General features: G+C 43.2%; 1 protein-coding gene across 1 annotated transcript; it reads right to left on the reverse strand.

Annotated features, from left to right (window-relative positions):
- Positions 1 to 1,572: 1,572 nt before the first annotated feature.
- Positions 1,573 to 16,786, reverse strand: LOC115178190 (D-aminoacyl-tRNA deacylase 1). The gene is made up of 6 exons (XM_029739267.1): positions 16,684 to 16,786; positions 14,847 to 14,937; positions 14,303 to 14,538; positions 6,407 to 6,504; positions 3,553 to 3,720; positions 1,573 to 1,990 (listed from the first exon to the last, which is right to left on the reverse strand). The coding sequence occupies exons 1-5, from the start codon at positions 16,724 to 16,726 to the stop codon at positions 3,562 to 3,564; spliced, it is 627 nt and encodes a 208-aa protein (XP_029595127.1). The 5' UTR covers positions 16,727 to 16,786; the 3' UTR covers positions 1,573 to 1,990; positions 3,553 to 3,561.
- Positions 16,787 to 16,988: the final 202 nt, after the last annotated feature.

A 16,988-nucleotide genomic window follows, 5' to 3' on the forward strand; every position in this document is an offset into this window, starting at 1 on the left:
GGCTTCACATAATGTAAATTATATGAAATGAGGCAACTTTTCCTCCAAACCAATTATATTAGGCTATTCACATACAATTATGAAGAAAAAAATAATAGGTTTCTAGGATATTTATAATTTCAGGATATCTTAATTCTGACAAACAATCACTCTTGATTGTTTGAGTTTGATTGTTTGCGTTTTCTTATAAATAGCACTGGAAAGTTTCCAGCAAGAGTGGAAAAAGTGGTTAGGGCTCTTAGCAACTAGGTTTCATTGTGCCTCCTTTAACCCTTTGAGTCAAGGACTGGGGGGGAGGGAGAGAGAGAATCAGAGAATGAAAGAGAAAAAAAGTAAAAAGAAGTGGCAAAAGGTGGTGTAATTGAAAAAAAGTTGCATAATAATGCATCAAACAAGATGGTGCTTTATGTCTCAAAAGGTTTGTCCTCTCACACTAGTATCTTATAAGCTACCTGACCACAGGAGGAAGTATGCCATTGTACTGTCATGAGAAAATACATGAGAAACAAAAGCCAGACATCACCCACAACCAAACTGTCCGTTGCGACCCAGATGTGGTTTTGTGCATAAAACCACACCTGAAATGGACGATTGCCAATAACCTGTAGAGAGGAATCCTACACTCAACCCAGGCGTGGAGTTATTTTGTATACTATATAAGATGAATTCCCAAAGTCTCAGAGGTGCACAAAAGAAAAGAAACAGGAAGAGGGAGGGAAGTGGGGTGGGGGGGCAACAAATTAAATCCAGTTAAATTGTTTTTCCATAGCCAGTGGGGTTTGGCAAGAGACTGGCTCACACATGAGAGGCAAGATAAAGCCTCCGAAAGAAACAGACAATCCCAAACGCTGTAGCAGTCTCAGATGTAGCAGAATGCCTGGAATTTAACCCACTTTCCCATGTCCAACTGAACTGACACCGCGCCCAGACACAGCTCCAAAGGCCTGGAAGTTGATACACACACGGAAGTGCACACTTGTAGTACAGTACTGAGATCCACAATGAAACACTATCAAAGACGGAACAACTCACACACAAACGGTAGAATACCCCCCCCCCCCATAAGTCATTGCCAGTAGGGATCCCAATATACATGTGGAACCACACAGTCTCAACTATGAACCACTAAAATCAAAATGGCTTTCATCACTTCTGCTGTACTGTCTTGGTTGGTATCTACATCCATAATCCAGCAGTCACTTTCCCTGTTGTGATGAAACATAGGTCGGGGCTGTCTACTGTCTGGAGCGTAGAGCCCCCTAAATACCACAGTAGATCCAGACATATTTGGGTCATGTCTTGTCTTCTCCTCATATGATATCTCCAGAGCCTGACGTTGTTTCTCCGTTTCCTGTTCTCAACCAGAAATAAACATGGAGAGAAATCTCATCCCAGCACAACGTCACGCTGCGAGGGCACAGCAGTTCCTGTAGGCCAGGAATAGATGCTCTGTCAACTAAATACTGGAGTTATGAAGGTATTTGTGTTCAATGGGAAGGTAGGCGTGTTCCTCCCTCAGACCATCCAAGAACAGCGCATGTACGCACTCACACACAGACAACAAACACAGCATTCGTCCACACACCATGTTTTCTTTTATAAAATGACAACATTTACATTGAAATCCACTAAACAGCAGTATAGCATATCATGTTCACAACATTCATAAATATCAAATGCGTTGTCCTTATTAAGACAAGAACTACAAAAGTAAGGTGAGAGAATGTCCTACATCTCCATCTTGTGATGCCAATAGCCCTCTCTGTCATTGGCGTCTTTGGATTTTGGGTGGAAGGTCCCATGTCTTTGAGTAGAGGAAGACAGTGGCAGAGAGGGTACAAGGCAGAGACTGCCAATGTTGTAGAGAAAGATGGAGAGGAAGAGGCCCACAGGTTCTTCCAGGAGGACAGTCCAGAGTCACGTCTCACAGTCTCTGCAGATGAAGTCCATTTTGGCAGACTGGGCTCCTCCCATCATCAATATGGTAAATCTATAAGAAGCAACGCACATCGTTATCAGTATATTCATATATAGAACATCAATTAGCAGGTGCCATTATCCAGAGCAACTTGTCTAGGCTGTTAGTAGTATTAAGGCATAGTACCATTAGACATAGTAGCATTGGACATAGCAGCATTGGACACAGTAGTATTGGACACAGTAGCATTAGTATGAGTGGTGGCCGTGTAAAGAGCAGTAGTTGTAGTATTGAGAGCAGTGGGAGTCTTGCAGTAACAGAACCACAAGAACATTTAATTTAAATAGAACATTGCAGGAAGGAAGTGAGGGAAGATAGGACGAAGACTTGTCACAAAATGACTCTAATCATTCTGAGACACACACACACAGTGGTGCACACTGCTCATGTTTAAGTCATAGTAAGCAAACCTCAGGGAGACAAAGTTCCCCTTTAAAAAAAATGAAGCGACGGAACTGAGGAAGCGAGAGAGGAGGAAGAGATGAGGAGGAGAGTGAGCATTTCTCTACCTTCAAGTTCAAGTCTGAGCTCGCTTATCACACAGAGAACTGCTGCCTTTGCTTTCCCCCCCGAAAGTGAAAAATGAAAACAACTCTCAATCTCTCTCTTCCCTTCCCTCCCTCTCCCCCTCCTCCCCCTATCCCTCCCTCGGCTTTCGCTCTCTGTCAGACAAAGTGGCCTTATGCAACCATCTCGGAGAGGCCTTGCTGATGTCTTGCAGCATATTTACCCAACCTGCCCCCCTCTCTCCCGTCTCGTTCTCTCTTTTTGTTTCGTAAAGTGAGGGGAGTACAGTGTCCTCACCACCAGGGAGTCTGGGATACCGCCGGAGGTTGAGTACGAAGAGCCATGAGGAACATGGAGTGTGTGTGTAGTATCTCTAAATTACATATATTGTATGTACCGTGGATGTGTGTGTGTATAATGTGTGTGCGTATGCATGATGTGTGTAAGTGTGAGGGTATGGACATGGTTATGAAAGAGAGGATACGTCACCCAGTGATGACGTCGTGTGGTGGTGTGTTCGCTCCGATGCCACACCAACTCCACCACGGGTCACTGCGTTTTGACCCCAACACGGTAAGGCATAGTCGCGAACACACCACACCACAGGCTCGCTCGCACGAGCAAGCAGGGGCGGGCTGGCGGACTAACGCAGTGACTCCACTTCTCTGTTTTTAGTAAACAAACGCTAGGGATGAGCAAAGCCCTCTAATCCAGAGATCTGAACACTTCTATAAGAAACAGCCTCTTGGATTTCACTACAATGTCAACAATAACATGGAGCGACCAAGGACCATGTGCAGTACAACATACACCAATGTGGATTGAAGTAGTTCTATTTCATCCATGTATGTGTGCAAGAAATACAGAGAGGAAATCCAGAAGCTGGTATAAAGGACCAGTGACGTAAAGCGTTTTGTAGCAGATGCATACAGCACTAGATACCACTACTTTGACCTGACATCAACCCTCCAAAACAGAGGACAACTTTATTGGTTATTTATTAGTACATTTTTAGTATAAGTAATACAGCACTACCAGTACAGCAGGTTGGGTAACTCCAGGCTCACCGTGCTGCCCTAGGTCTCCCTCTCTGACGACACGTCTCCGTCTGCTCCACTGCTGGCATTAGGGTCCTGTGCTCTAGGGCGCGGGGCGGCCCTCTCCCTGCCTGACTCCAAGGGTCCTTTAGAGCGCGGCTTCTCCTTCCTCTGCTGCTGTTTCTCCTGTTTAGCGAGCTGAGGGGGGAAAAAGGCCGGGGGTAAAGGGTTAAAAAGAGAAGGGCAAAACTTGGATTGATCTAATGCGTTAGTAGGGACCTGAGTTGTTCGTGGTCACGTGACCTGTTTTTACTGGTCAAGTCACGTGTCCAAGAAAAACCCAGGGACCTAGCTATGTATAACTGTACCAAATACATGGCTACATAAAAACAAGAAAAGAGAAGATGAAAAGGGCAGAACAAGAAAGAGAAATAAACATCAGAGCTTTGTTTCACTGTGCTGCTATTTCCGGAAGCCATGACCATTTCGATGTAGCATTAACTGTCTTGACAATATAAAGCGGTCACACTCAGAAAGAGCCGAGTCATCTTCCCATTCACTCACCATCTACGGTTTAGCTGTGAGGCTAATCTATTGAACTCCTCTCTGAGGAAACTACTGTTGCAGCTATCTCTGTTCTGCTCAATGAACATTAAACAACAATCCTACACAACTATCCCTGAAAAGGTTTGTAAACATACATGCTAAAACTTTCATGGGCACCACAGGAAATATTTATGGCTTAAATGTCATGCTAAAGCCACAACATCCCACAAACTCTTAATTATTTAAAGAGAATAAGACTAAAAAACCACCATGTATCTAGTTATCCCTGTACAAACTCCATCGGGATTAGCTAGCTAGCAAGCAATGATACCATCTTACCCAGGGTGTTGTGTTGCTTTGAAGACCCCCAATAAAAATGATCACATGACATTTCAGTGATTAAGACCACTGTTTCGTGTTCAAAATTACTTTCACAGAACAATAGAAACAGGATAACTTGACTTAATGGTATTGTTTGAAAGGCTCTGTTGTCCCTCTCCAAGGATCCGATAAAGCTTCTGATTCATGGAAAGGAAGCTGCTCCCCCAGTTGACTGGTGATCCTCTCAGTCTTGGCATACACCCCTCTAACTGCACAACAACATCCCAAACAGACAGGATTAAAATTCGGAGGACTGCCGCTTACATCCATTGGACCGAACAGTCAGCCAAGTTTACACACACAAAGACCACGCATGCACACACAGAAGTGACTGGAATCACATTCAGGAAGTCTTCCACAATTCACAAATAACTAAAACACTACAATTTCAAATTACTCACTGTACCCCCAAACATGACTCGATACCGGTACCCCCTGTATATAGCCTCAATATTGTTATTTTATTGTGTTACTTTCTATTTTTTACTTTAGTTAATTTCGTAAATATTTTCTTAACTCTTCTTGAACTGCACTGTTGGTTAAGGGCTTGTAAGTAAGCACTTCGCGATAAGGTCTACACTTGTATTCGGCGCATGTGACAAATAAAGTTTGATTTGATTTGAATAAAATACAATGTGAAGCGGACGGTTTAGGAGAAGCAGGGAGGGATGTCCCTACTCCCTCATGGCTGCTGCTATTTGGAGTGGACCTGACTGCTTTCTGCTAAGTTTGGATCATAGCGCGATGTCTTAAAGTAGATGTGGTGGTGTAACACATTCATCAAGGCTTTTGGTCCTTCAAATCCCTCTGTGTTACACAACAGGACTGGGAGATACTGTGGAATCAGCAGTGTTACCCAACGGTTATCCATTTGTCATGTTTAAAGATGAATACATTTCCTAAAATACACTTAAAATGACCTGAAATGACTTTTAACATAGTTTACCATTCAAAAACAGATGCCCAGTAATACATTAAGGGCCGGTTTCTTGGATCAGGATTAAGCCTAGCCCTGAAAGCATGTTCAAAGGAGAATTTAGAATGAGCATGCTTTATAGTCCAGGACAGAGCTTAATCTAGGGCCAGGAAACTGGCCCTAAGAGAGGACATCCATTATTAATATAACATTGTGGGTGAACTTATCACTACTTAGGCTACACATCAGAACTCATAAATCATTATTCCACATTCAAATATATTTCTTAGCCAGCATGGCATGAGTCGCCCCTGCAGAGGCCGTCGTCATGGTAACAGAGTGCACAGTGACTCAGGAGTCAACCGATCCCTGTGGGGAGAGCGGGGGCACCCATGCGGTGGCGACCCCCACGTCGCCCTGGCCTGCCAATCATATGTTATGTCGCCCCCACACACACACACACACACACTTCTGACACATGACAACTCAAACCTTTCAGAGTGTGTTTTGGTCAATCAGTGGTCTTTCAGAGGGGTGCTGGGACAGAGCAGGACAGATTCATGGGATAATCAGTACACATCTACAGTATCAGGATTGGTTTTTGTATCAGTGACCAGCAAATCTATGGTTCACCTCCTTGAAGCCAGGGACTAAAATTACAACAGAAAACTGACCAACTAAATGTCTGACAGCTATCTCAGGGACCAGTAAGCCACATCTCAGGGAGCGGTGCTGGTCCACGGACTAGAGGTTGACTAACACTGCACTAAGAAAAGCAATAGTGCAGCTTTGCATGTTGATCATGGTCCGTTCTCCAGCTGTTACTACAAGGAGAAGTTAGGCCTGCAGCACCACCTGCTGGAGGATAGCAGGATAGACAGTGAGTGTTGAGAGAAAGTCTGAACCACTTAGAACAAATATAGTCTAGAACAAATATAGTCTAGCAATACATAGCCTAATAAAGGGAGACTCCGCAATATGACACCATCATACAACATGGGCCAACTCCCTGCTTGCAGAAATCAACAGAATCAACTGTACCTGTTTGGGGTCCATGGGAGCAGAAGGAGACACCAGTTCGATGGTGACTGGTCCGTCATTCTGAATGTGAACCTGCATGTAGGCCCCAAACTGCCCGTCTAAAAACACAAGACAAAAGGAAAATGTAAAGGTTGACCTTAATACATCTAAATGAGTCTAAAACAGTTAAAAGAACTAGGATCCTCCTTTGTTTCCCCGCCTTCCTCTATAGGCCAATATAAATGACACCACTCAACTTTTCCATCCAGTAACAGCCACTGCAGTTAGCTTATTGTGCATATTAATCTATATCAATGATTTATAAGCAGGTGGCATCTCAGTACAACAGGGACATGGGGGTAGAGGGTGTTAAGATACAATAAGACAGGAAGTTTATACTTAAAATGTTCCCCTTTGGTCCAGGTATGCTTCGATTTATTACATCATCTGCACATGAAACTGGTGGCTGGGTGGTGTGTTCTAAAAAGCGCTGAATCATCTCGTTTCTCCCACTCAGGGGATTGGGCCTTGGCAGTGAGAAGACTAATTAGAGAGCTTGCGTCCCACTACAAGCAGGGACACAGAGTTCCTCCACTACACCTTCTCCCCGGTGGCTTGAACCAATTCCCCACCAAACACCATCACCAACTACGACCCAATAAAAGAAAACCACCCCAATTTGGAACCGCCATAACCCTTGCCCTGTGACCCATATAATTCAATATAACACTGTTTATTTCTATGCTGTGACCAATGACCGTATAGACCCAACTCACCACTAAACATGGCCTGACAAACCCACCCCCTATGTAGATGTGTGAAACCACCATAACCTTTGCACTGTGAACTATGACCTTAAAGACCGATGAATGTAACCTCTGTTTCAACAGGAAAGCAGGCGTTCCAACTGATTCCGAGCCTTTCAGGTCAGGAGTCAAGTCTTGAGTGGCCTTAAGGATAAAGGCTACTGCATGTGACCCTGTAGTCTAGGCTGTTTCACTTAGGAATGCATTGGCTTATCAACCCTAACCCTGGTCAAGCCTTAAGCTAGTGTCTCAATTCCCCAAGCTGTGAACAGCAACCCTTCTATTCACTATAGTTCTCCAGGTGTTTGTGATATTGACCTTAGGCTATCAATTAGACTGAACAAAAATAAAATGTAAAGTGTTGGTCTCATGTTTCATGAGCTGAAATAAAAATATCCCAGAGATTTTCCATGCGCACAAAAAGCTTATTCCTCTCAAATGTTGTTCACAAATTTCTTTGCATTCCTGTTAGTGAGCATTTCTCCTTCGCCAATATAATCTATCCACCTGACAGGTGTGGCATATCAAGAAGCTGATTAAACTGCATGGTCATTACACAGGTGCACCTTGTGCTGAGGACAATAAAAGGCCTCTTTAAAATTGTCACACAACACAATGCCACAGATGTCTCAAGTTTTGAGGGAGCGTGCAATTGGCATGCACACTGCAGAAATGTCCACCAGAGCTGTTGCCAGATAATTGAATGTTCATTTCTCTAAATCCATAGATTAGGGCCTAATGAATTTATTTTAATTGACTGATTTCCTTATATGAACTGTAACTCAGTAAAATCTTTGAAATTGTTGCACGTTGCGATTAGATTGTTGTTCAGTTTAGTTTCACCTCTTTGCTTGAACAAATTACCTTTTGCAATCCATCATAACCCTGATTGAGCAAAACATTGACCCAATGCTATTAAATACTAAAACCACACACGTAGTAGAATGCTAATCCTTTCACCATCTATTAAATAACCAAGATAATAGTGACTATTTGGTATCAAAATTATCTCTTCATTTAGGCTTTTCCTATCTAGAGTGTCTTATGAGAGTTAATTTCTCTCCGCCCACAAACTGCCTACACAGCAAAGTGTCCTTGACACTTTTGGGTCACTGGATGTGAAATTCTGTACAATAGCAGTCTATTTTAAAAACTCTATATACGTGTCTCGCTCACCCAGCCCAACTCAGCCCTGTAGATAGATATAGTGATATTGCAATATATACTGAGTATAACAAACATTAGGAACACCCTCTCCCCTTTCCCACAGAACAGCCTTTGTCAGGGTATGGATTCTATAAGGTGTTGAAAGTGTTCCACGGGGATGCTGGCCAATGTTGACTCCAATGCTTCCCACAGTTGTGTCAAGTTGGTTGGGTGTCCTTTGGGTGGTGGACCATTCTTGATACTCACAGGAAACAGGTGAGCGTGAAAAACCCAGCAGCGTTGCAGTTATTGACACAAACCAGTGCGCCTGGCACCTACTACCACACCCCATTCAAAGACACTTAAATCTTTGTCTTGCCCATTCACCCTCTGAATGGCACACATCCACAATCCATGTCTCAGTTGTCTCAAGGGTTAAAAATCCTTCTCTAACTTGTCTCCTTCCCTTCATCTACACTGATTGAAGTGGATTTAACAAGTGACATCAATAAGGGATCATAGCTTTCACCTGGATTCAGCTGGTCAGTATGTCATGGAAAGAGATGTTTTGTACACTCTGTGTATAGGCCTAGTGCTTGTGTAGCCTACTGTATTCTTGTACTCTTTTCACACTATCGCGCTGACCTGACCTATAGTGCTGGCTCTGATATTATCTGTTCACATGGTCCTTTCCAGCATGGTTCCAGAAGTGGAACCAGGTCAGCACAGCACGCATCTCAGCTTGGTTCAACTCAATAGTGAGGAAAGGAAATGGGATACCTAGCAATGTCCCCTCAAATTCTCCGGGGCACTGAGCAAATTTAAGGTCTGCTGAGCGCAAACTTGAAGGTTGTGAGAATTCTGTGCAACTTCCGGCGCGCGTTTACTGTGAACACGGAGGTTGTACCTGCTTTAAGTTACAGTTGTAAGAGTGGTCAAGTAGGCTACTGTGGCTATTTGATCATAATGTAGGCCTACCCGAGTGACCTACCATCAAAAACTATGGAGAAAATGCATCCAATAACATTTGAACACGGAAATAGCTGTTCTATCATTCAGCCTACTTTTGGGAAAAAAACACATGCAGGGCTTGACATTAACCTGTTCATACACCTGTCATTCAGACAAGGAGGTGACTGAATTTTGTTTTTATGCAAGAAACCACTTTTCAAAATAAAATACATTATTATTCCCATACCATTATTACAGAGAATCAGTCAAATTAAGATGTGCTCTGCTTATTGGCACCTTAACTTATTCAAGCTATTTACTTGACGCGTTTTCAAAGATGTCTAGAAAGGTACACGTTTTGTGCTCTTGTAGGAAGCAAACACTCCCCCATTGTTGACTAGAAATTAGCTATAACTGGGCTAATAACTCACTAACTAGCAAAGAATATGAACAAAAGTGCATCTATTCACGACCGCTCATACTGTAGCCTAAATACGGTCCAGTTCAAAGTGAAAGACAGATCCATATATGGCAATGGTTATTTGCATATAGGCCTACTGCAGCTCTGATTAGTTATGGCGCACTGGTCTGTGTAGAGTATCTGCCTGTCAATACTATAGAAACCTACTCCAATGCACTCTGCCTACAAGAAAATATCTTGCACAGTTAGTTTTGCATACCAAGTCTTGAATAGTTTGTTTTGTCGGTATGTTAAGGATGTCGGTATGTCGGTATGCATGCCTCTCCTTAATGTCAATATGCATTGTCCATTGCTGTTCTGGTTAGTGTTTATTGGCTTATTTCACTGTAGAGCATCTAGCCCTGCTCATTATACCTTATCCAACCTCTCAGTTCCTCCACCCACACATGCTATGACATCTTCTGGTTTCAATGATGTTTCTAGAGACAATATATCTCTCATAATCACTAAATGCCTAGGTTTACCTCCTCTGTACTCACATCCCACCATACCTTTGTCTGTACATTATACCTTGAAGCTATTTTATCGCCCTCAGAAACCTGCTCCTTTTTCTCTCTATTCTGGACGTCACAGACGACCAATTATTATAGCCTTTAGCCGTACCCTCATACTTATTCTTCTCTGCTCCTCTGGGGATGTAGAGGTGAATCCAGGCCCTGCAGTGCCTGGCTCCACTCCTACTCCCCAGGCGCTCTCTTTTGATGACTTCTGTAACCGTAATAACCTTGGTTTCATGCATGTTAACATTAGAAGCCTCCTCCCTAAGTTTGTTTTATTCACTGCTTTAGCACACTCTGCCAACCCGGATGTCCTAGCTGTGTCTGAATCTTGGCTTAGGAAGTCCACCAAAAACTGTGAAATCTTCATCCCTAACTACAACGTTTTCAGACAAGATAGAACGACCAAAGGGGGCGGTGTTGCAATCTACTGCAGAGATAGCCTGCAGAGTTCTGTCCTGCTATCCAGGTCTGTACCCAAACAATTTGAACTTCTACGTTTAAAAATCCACCTCTCCAAAAACAAATCTCTTACCGTTGCCGCCTGCTATAGACCCCCCTCGGCCCCTAGCTGTGCTCTGGACACCATATGTGAACTGATTGCCCCCCATCTATCTTCAGAGCTCGTGCTACTAGGTGACCTAAACTGGGACATGCTTAACACCCCAGCCATTCTACAATCCAAGCTTGATGCCCTCAATCTCACACAAATTATTAATGAACCCACCAGGTACAACCCCAAAGCCGCAGGCACTGGCACCCTCATAGATATCATCCTAACCAACGTGCCCTATAAATACACCTCTGCTGTTTTCAACCAGGATCTCAGCGATCACTGCCTCATTGCCTGCACCCGTAATGGGTCAGCGGTCAAGCGACCTCCACTCATCACTGTCAAACGCTCCCTGAAACATTTCAGCGAGCAGGCCTTTCTAATCGACCTGGCCCTGGTATCCTGGAAGGATATTGACCTCATCCCGTCAGTAGAGGATGCCTGGTTATTTTTTTAAAATGCCTTCCTCTCCATCTTAAATAAGCATGCCCCTTTCAAGAAATTTAGAACCAGGAACAGATATAGCCCTTGGTTCTCCCCAGACCTGACTGCCCTTAACCAACAAAAAAATATTCTGTGGCGTTCTGCATTAGCATCGAACTGCCCCCGCGATATGCAACTTTTTAGGGAAGTTAGAAACCAATACACACAGGCAGTTAGAAACGCCAAGGCTAGCTTTTTCAAACAGAAATTTGCTTCGTGCAACTCCAACTCTAAAAAGTTCTGGGACATTGTAAAGTCCATGGAGAATAAGAACACCTCCTCCCAACTGCCCACTGCACTGAGGATAGGAAACTGTCACCACCGATAAGCCCACTATAATTGAGAATTTCAATAAGCATTTTTCTACGGCTGGCCATGCTTTCCACCTAACCACTCCTACTGCATTCAACAGCACTGCACCCCCCACAGCTACTCGCCCAAGCCTCCCCCATTTCTCCTTCTCCCAAATCCATTCAGCTGATGTTCTGAAAGAGCTGCAAAATCTGGACCCCTACAAATCAGCTGGGCTTGACAATCTGGACCCTTTCTTTCTAAAACTATCTGCCGAAATTATTGCAACCCCTATTACTAGCCTGTTCAACCTCTCTTTCGTGTCGTCTGAGATTCCCATAGATTGGAAAGCAGCTGCTGTCATCCCCCTCTTCAAAGGAGGTGACACTCTTGACCCAAATTGCTACAGACCTATATCCATCCTACCCTGCCTTTCTAAGGTCTTCGAAAGCCAAGTCAACAAACAGATTACCGACTATTTCGAATCTCACCGCACCCTCTCCGCTATGCAATCTGGTTTCAGAGCTGGTCATGGGTGCACCTCAGCCACGCTCAAGGTCCTAAACGACATCGTAACCGCCATCGATAAGAAACATTACTGTGCTGCCGTATTCATTGACTTGGCCAAAGCTTTTGACTCTGTTAATCACCACATCCTCATCGGCAGACTCAGTAGCCTTGGTTTCTCAAACGATTGCGTCGCCTGGTTCACCAACTACTTCTCTGACAGAGTTCAGTGTGTCTGGACCTCTGGCAGTCTCTATGGGGGTACCACAGGGTTCAATTCTTGGGCCAACTCTTTTCTCTGTATACATAAATGATGTCGCTCTTGCTGCTGGTGAATCTCTGATCCACCTCTACGCAGACGACACCATTCTGTATACTTCTGGCCCTTCTTTGGACACTGTGTTAACAACCCTCCAGACGAGCTTTAATGCCATTCAACTCTCCTTCCGTGGTCTCCAACTACTCCTAAACACAAGTAAAACTAAATGCATGCTCTTCAACCAATCGCTGCCTGCACCTGCCCGCCCGTCCAGCATAACTTCTCTGGACGGTTCTAACTTAGAATTTGTGGACAACTACAAATACCTAGGTGTCTGGTTAGACTGTAAACTCTCCTTCCAGACTCACATCAATCATCTCCAATCCAAAGTGAAATCTAGAATTGGCTTCCTATTTCGCAACAAAGCATTCTTCACTCATACTGCCAAACATACCCTCGTAAAACTGACCATCCTACCAATCCTCGACTTCGGCGATGTCATTTACAAAATAGCCTCCAATACCCTACTCAACAAGCTGGATGCAGTCTATCACAGTGCCATCCGTTTTGTCACCAAAGCCCCATATACTACCCACCACTGCGACCTGTACGCTCTCGTTGGCTGGCCTTCGCTTCATAATCGTCGCCAAACACATTGGCTCCAGGTCATCTACAAGACCCTGCTAGGTAAAGTCCCTCCTTATCTCCGCTCACTGGTCACCATAGCAGCACCCACCTGTAGCACGCGCTCCAGCAGGTATATCTCTCTGGTCACCCCTAAAGCCAACTCCTCCTTTGGTCGTCTCTCCTTCCAGTTCTCTGCTGCCAATGACTGGAACGAACTACAAAAAATCTATGAAACTGGAAACACTTATCTCCCTCACTAGCTTTAAGCACCAGCTGTCAGAGCAGCTCACAGATCACTGCACCTGTACATAGCCCATCTATAATTTAGCCCAAACTACTACCTCTTCCCCTACTGTATTTATTTATTTTATTTATTTTGCTCCTTTGCACCATATTATTTATATTTTAACTTTGAACTTTCTTCAAACTACAAATCTACCATTCCAGTGTTTTTCTTGCTATACTTTATTTACTTTGCCACCATGGCATTTTTTTGCCTTTACCTCCCATCATTTGCTCACATTGTATATAGTCTTATTTTTTTCTACTGCATCATTGATTGTATGTTGTTTTATTCCATGTGTAACTCTGTGTTGTTGTATGTTGTCGAACTGCTTTGCTTTATCTTGGCCAGGTCGCAATTGTAAATGAGAACTTGTTCTCAACTTGCCTACCTGGTTAAATAAAGGTGAAATAAAAAAAAAATTAAAAAAAATGTTACATTGAAATTGGTTAACATTGCATTGATTCAATCACAATTCCCACAGTAGAGCGAAATGTTGATAGTGTTAACTAAAGGGGAAAACTCAAGAAAGGTGAGTGAAGTTCAAACTCATGCTTCTCTGGCTGGACGGATATTTTGTCTGCGCGGCAGTCTGATGGGAGCTGTACGCAGCTTAGAGGGAAAACTGATACCTAGTCGGTTGTACAACTCAATGCATTCAACTGAAATGTGTCTTCCGCATTTAACCCAACCCCTCTGAATCAGAGAGGTGCGGGGGGCTGCCTTAAATCGACATCATCAGCACCCGAGGAGCAGTTGTAGTTAACTGCCTTGCTCAAGGGCAGAACGGACGATTTTTATACCTTGCCAGCTCTAGGATTCGAACAAGGAACCTGTCGGTTACTGTATCAACGCTCTAACCGCTAGGCTACCCACCTTTGATCATCTCAGGCTTGTTTAGTAGCTCGTAATATAGTTATAGCAGCTGATATAGGCCTAGCGCGTATTTAGCAGACTGTACGCCTGCAGTGTCAGTCAGTGATGTTCACCCATAGTAATATCGTTTTCTATTTAGTCCTGTGTGTTCACCCACCTTTGATCATCTCAGGCTTGTAGGTGCTCCTCAGGTGTTCCAGGATGTTATTATAGAAGGGCTGGGACAGCTCTGCAGGCATGGCAGCATGGAAGTCTGGCTTGTTACCCTTTAATATGCACTGCAGAGTGAACTGACTGACACATAGGACTTCATATTCCTTGTCCATGACGCTTTTGCTCCACGCCCGGCCGTTCTCATCGTCAAACAGACGCAGGTTGAGGATCTTACGAACCCTGAGAAGCAGAGAAATGAACGTTGGGGCACAGAATGGATTGAAATATAGAATTAATTTATTAGAATCTTTGTGTGTTGGGGTCACAAAGGAGATGGCTATAGGAGTGCGCAAGTATTTTGTGCAGATGTTCCAACCTTTTTGGGCTAAATGCAAAAGAATAGCTCTAAGTGAATGCTACGGTTGTCTTACAAATTCCTATTACAGATATGAACCTGACCTGGCCCTTATGCCCTGCCTATGTAGGAGAAGGGCTACAGTACCGTAGTGCAAAGACAATGTTTTGTGACTGAATGAACCCACACTCACATGTAGTCAACATCCTTCTGTGTGTCCTCCATGGATATACCCAGCAACACACACAGTCCTCTGCCTATTGAGCTGATGGGCAACTCTCCCACTGTGACAACACAGGACAGAATTATCAAATCAATAAAATCATTGTCATTTTCATTATTCAGTGTCAGACACATCCTACTCAAAAAGTGTGGTTAATCTAGCACACACTGACAGTCTTGCAAGTAGTAGTAGGCTGCTACAGTACAGTATCTGGGAGATTCAATGATTGAGATTGCGTTGAGGATTATCACTAGTTACCAGAGCTACAAAGTCAAAATTGTCTGTATTATAAAAATTCCTGAAAACACAAATGTTATTCGGGGTCTTAATTTAAGATTAGGCATAAGGTTAACGGTGTGGTTAAGGTTAGGTTTCAAATCACATTTGATGCAGAGAAATTGTGGAAATAAGCGGGGTTTGGGATGTTGTAGCTGTGCTAACTAGTAACAACCACTTTTAGTATGAACCCACTAAGAGCGATTACCATAATGCCAGCATTTGGAATAGTCGTCGGACATGTCAGTGCACACATCATTACATATTGGGGCAATTCAGCATGGCATACATCTACAGCTCTTTAGCCAGGTTCTCAAAAAGTGGGTTTGATATTTACAGGTGCTGACCTGTTGTACCCTGTGTGTGTGTGTGTGTGTGTGTGTGTGTGTGTGTGTGTGTGTGTGTGTGTGTGTGTGTGTGTGTGTGTGTGTTGTCATCTATGAAAGTTTGAACATCTTGAAGAATGATCTAGACTTAATGGCCATGTACTCTTATAATCTCCATCCGGCACAGACAGAAGAGGACTGGCCACCCCTCAGAGCCTGGTTCCCCTCTAGGTTTCTTCCTAGGTTCCTGCCTTTCTAGGGTGTTTTTTTTCCTAGCCACCGTGCTTCTACATCTACATTGCTTGCTGTTTGGGGTTTTAGGCTGGGCTTCTGTATAAGCACTTTGTGACATCTGCTGATGTAAAATGGGCAGTGGTGGAAAAAGTACCCGATTGTCATACTTGAGTAAATGTAAAGATACTCTACTTTAATAGAAAATGATTCAAGTAAAAGTCTCCCAGTAAAATACTATTTGAGTAAAAGTCTAAAAGTATGTGGTTTTAAATATACTTAAGTATCAAAAGTAAAAGGAATTGCTCAAATATAGTTAAGTATCAAAAGTGAAAGTATCAACAATTTCAAATTCCTTATATTAAGCAAACCACACGGCACAATTTTCTTGTTTTATGTTATTTGCGGATAGCCATGGGCACACTCCAACACTCAGACATAATTTACAAAAGAAACATTTGTGTTTACAGTAGTGAGTCAGAGGCAGTACAGTAGAGATGACCAGGGATGTTCTCTTGATAAGTGTTTGAATTGGGCCATTTTCCTGACAAAATGTAACGACTGCTTTTGGGTGTCAAATTGTACATAATCTTTCTTTGGGAATGTAGAAGTGAAAGTAAAACTTGTCAAAAATATAAATAGTATGGAGTAAATTGTACATAATATTTCTTTAGGAATGTAGAAGTGAAAGTAAAATTTGTCAAAAATATAAATAGTAAAGTACAGACACCCCCCAAATCGACTTAAGTATTAGTTTAAAGTGTTTTTACTTAAGTAAGTTACTTTACACCACTGAAAAAGTGTTTAATAAATACATTTGATTGGATAGCCGTGCGGCTACCAAACTACTGTAGCTAACGTTAGCAATCCTCTGTGCTGCCTGCAACAACATGCCTACCGGTGAAGAACTGTCATTCTTTGACACTATGAGCGAGATAGAAATAAAATAATAATAAGTAGATAGCGTTACTCACCTGACACGCTCGCTGTTGTCACTCTTTGAATGATTGCCTTCATTGTTTTGATTAGCTCGCTCGCCAGAATGAATCAGATTGAAGTGGTGCACGTCATACTTCCCATGAAACCTTGCTGCGTTGTCAGAGGCATCTAGTGGCAGCAGTTGGGAGTACAGTAGATCACGTTTGCTACCATATCAGACAGCATCAAAGTGCTAAAAATACCTTCTGTACTGATTGCTGGGGTTAAATTGGTGTTTTGAACATCTGTCCCAAAAACCTAGGATACTGTCATTATGAGCATTTTCAAAGGGAAGGGAGCA

Source organism: Salmo trutta, chromosome 38 (genome assembly GCF_901001165.1).
Source record: "Salmo trutta chromosome 38, fSalTru1.1, whole genome shotgun sequence".
Lineage (NCBI taxonomy): Eukaryota > Metazoa > Chordata > Actinopteri > Salmoniformes > Salmonidae > Salmo > Salmo trutta.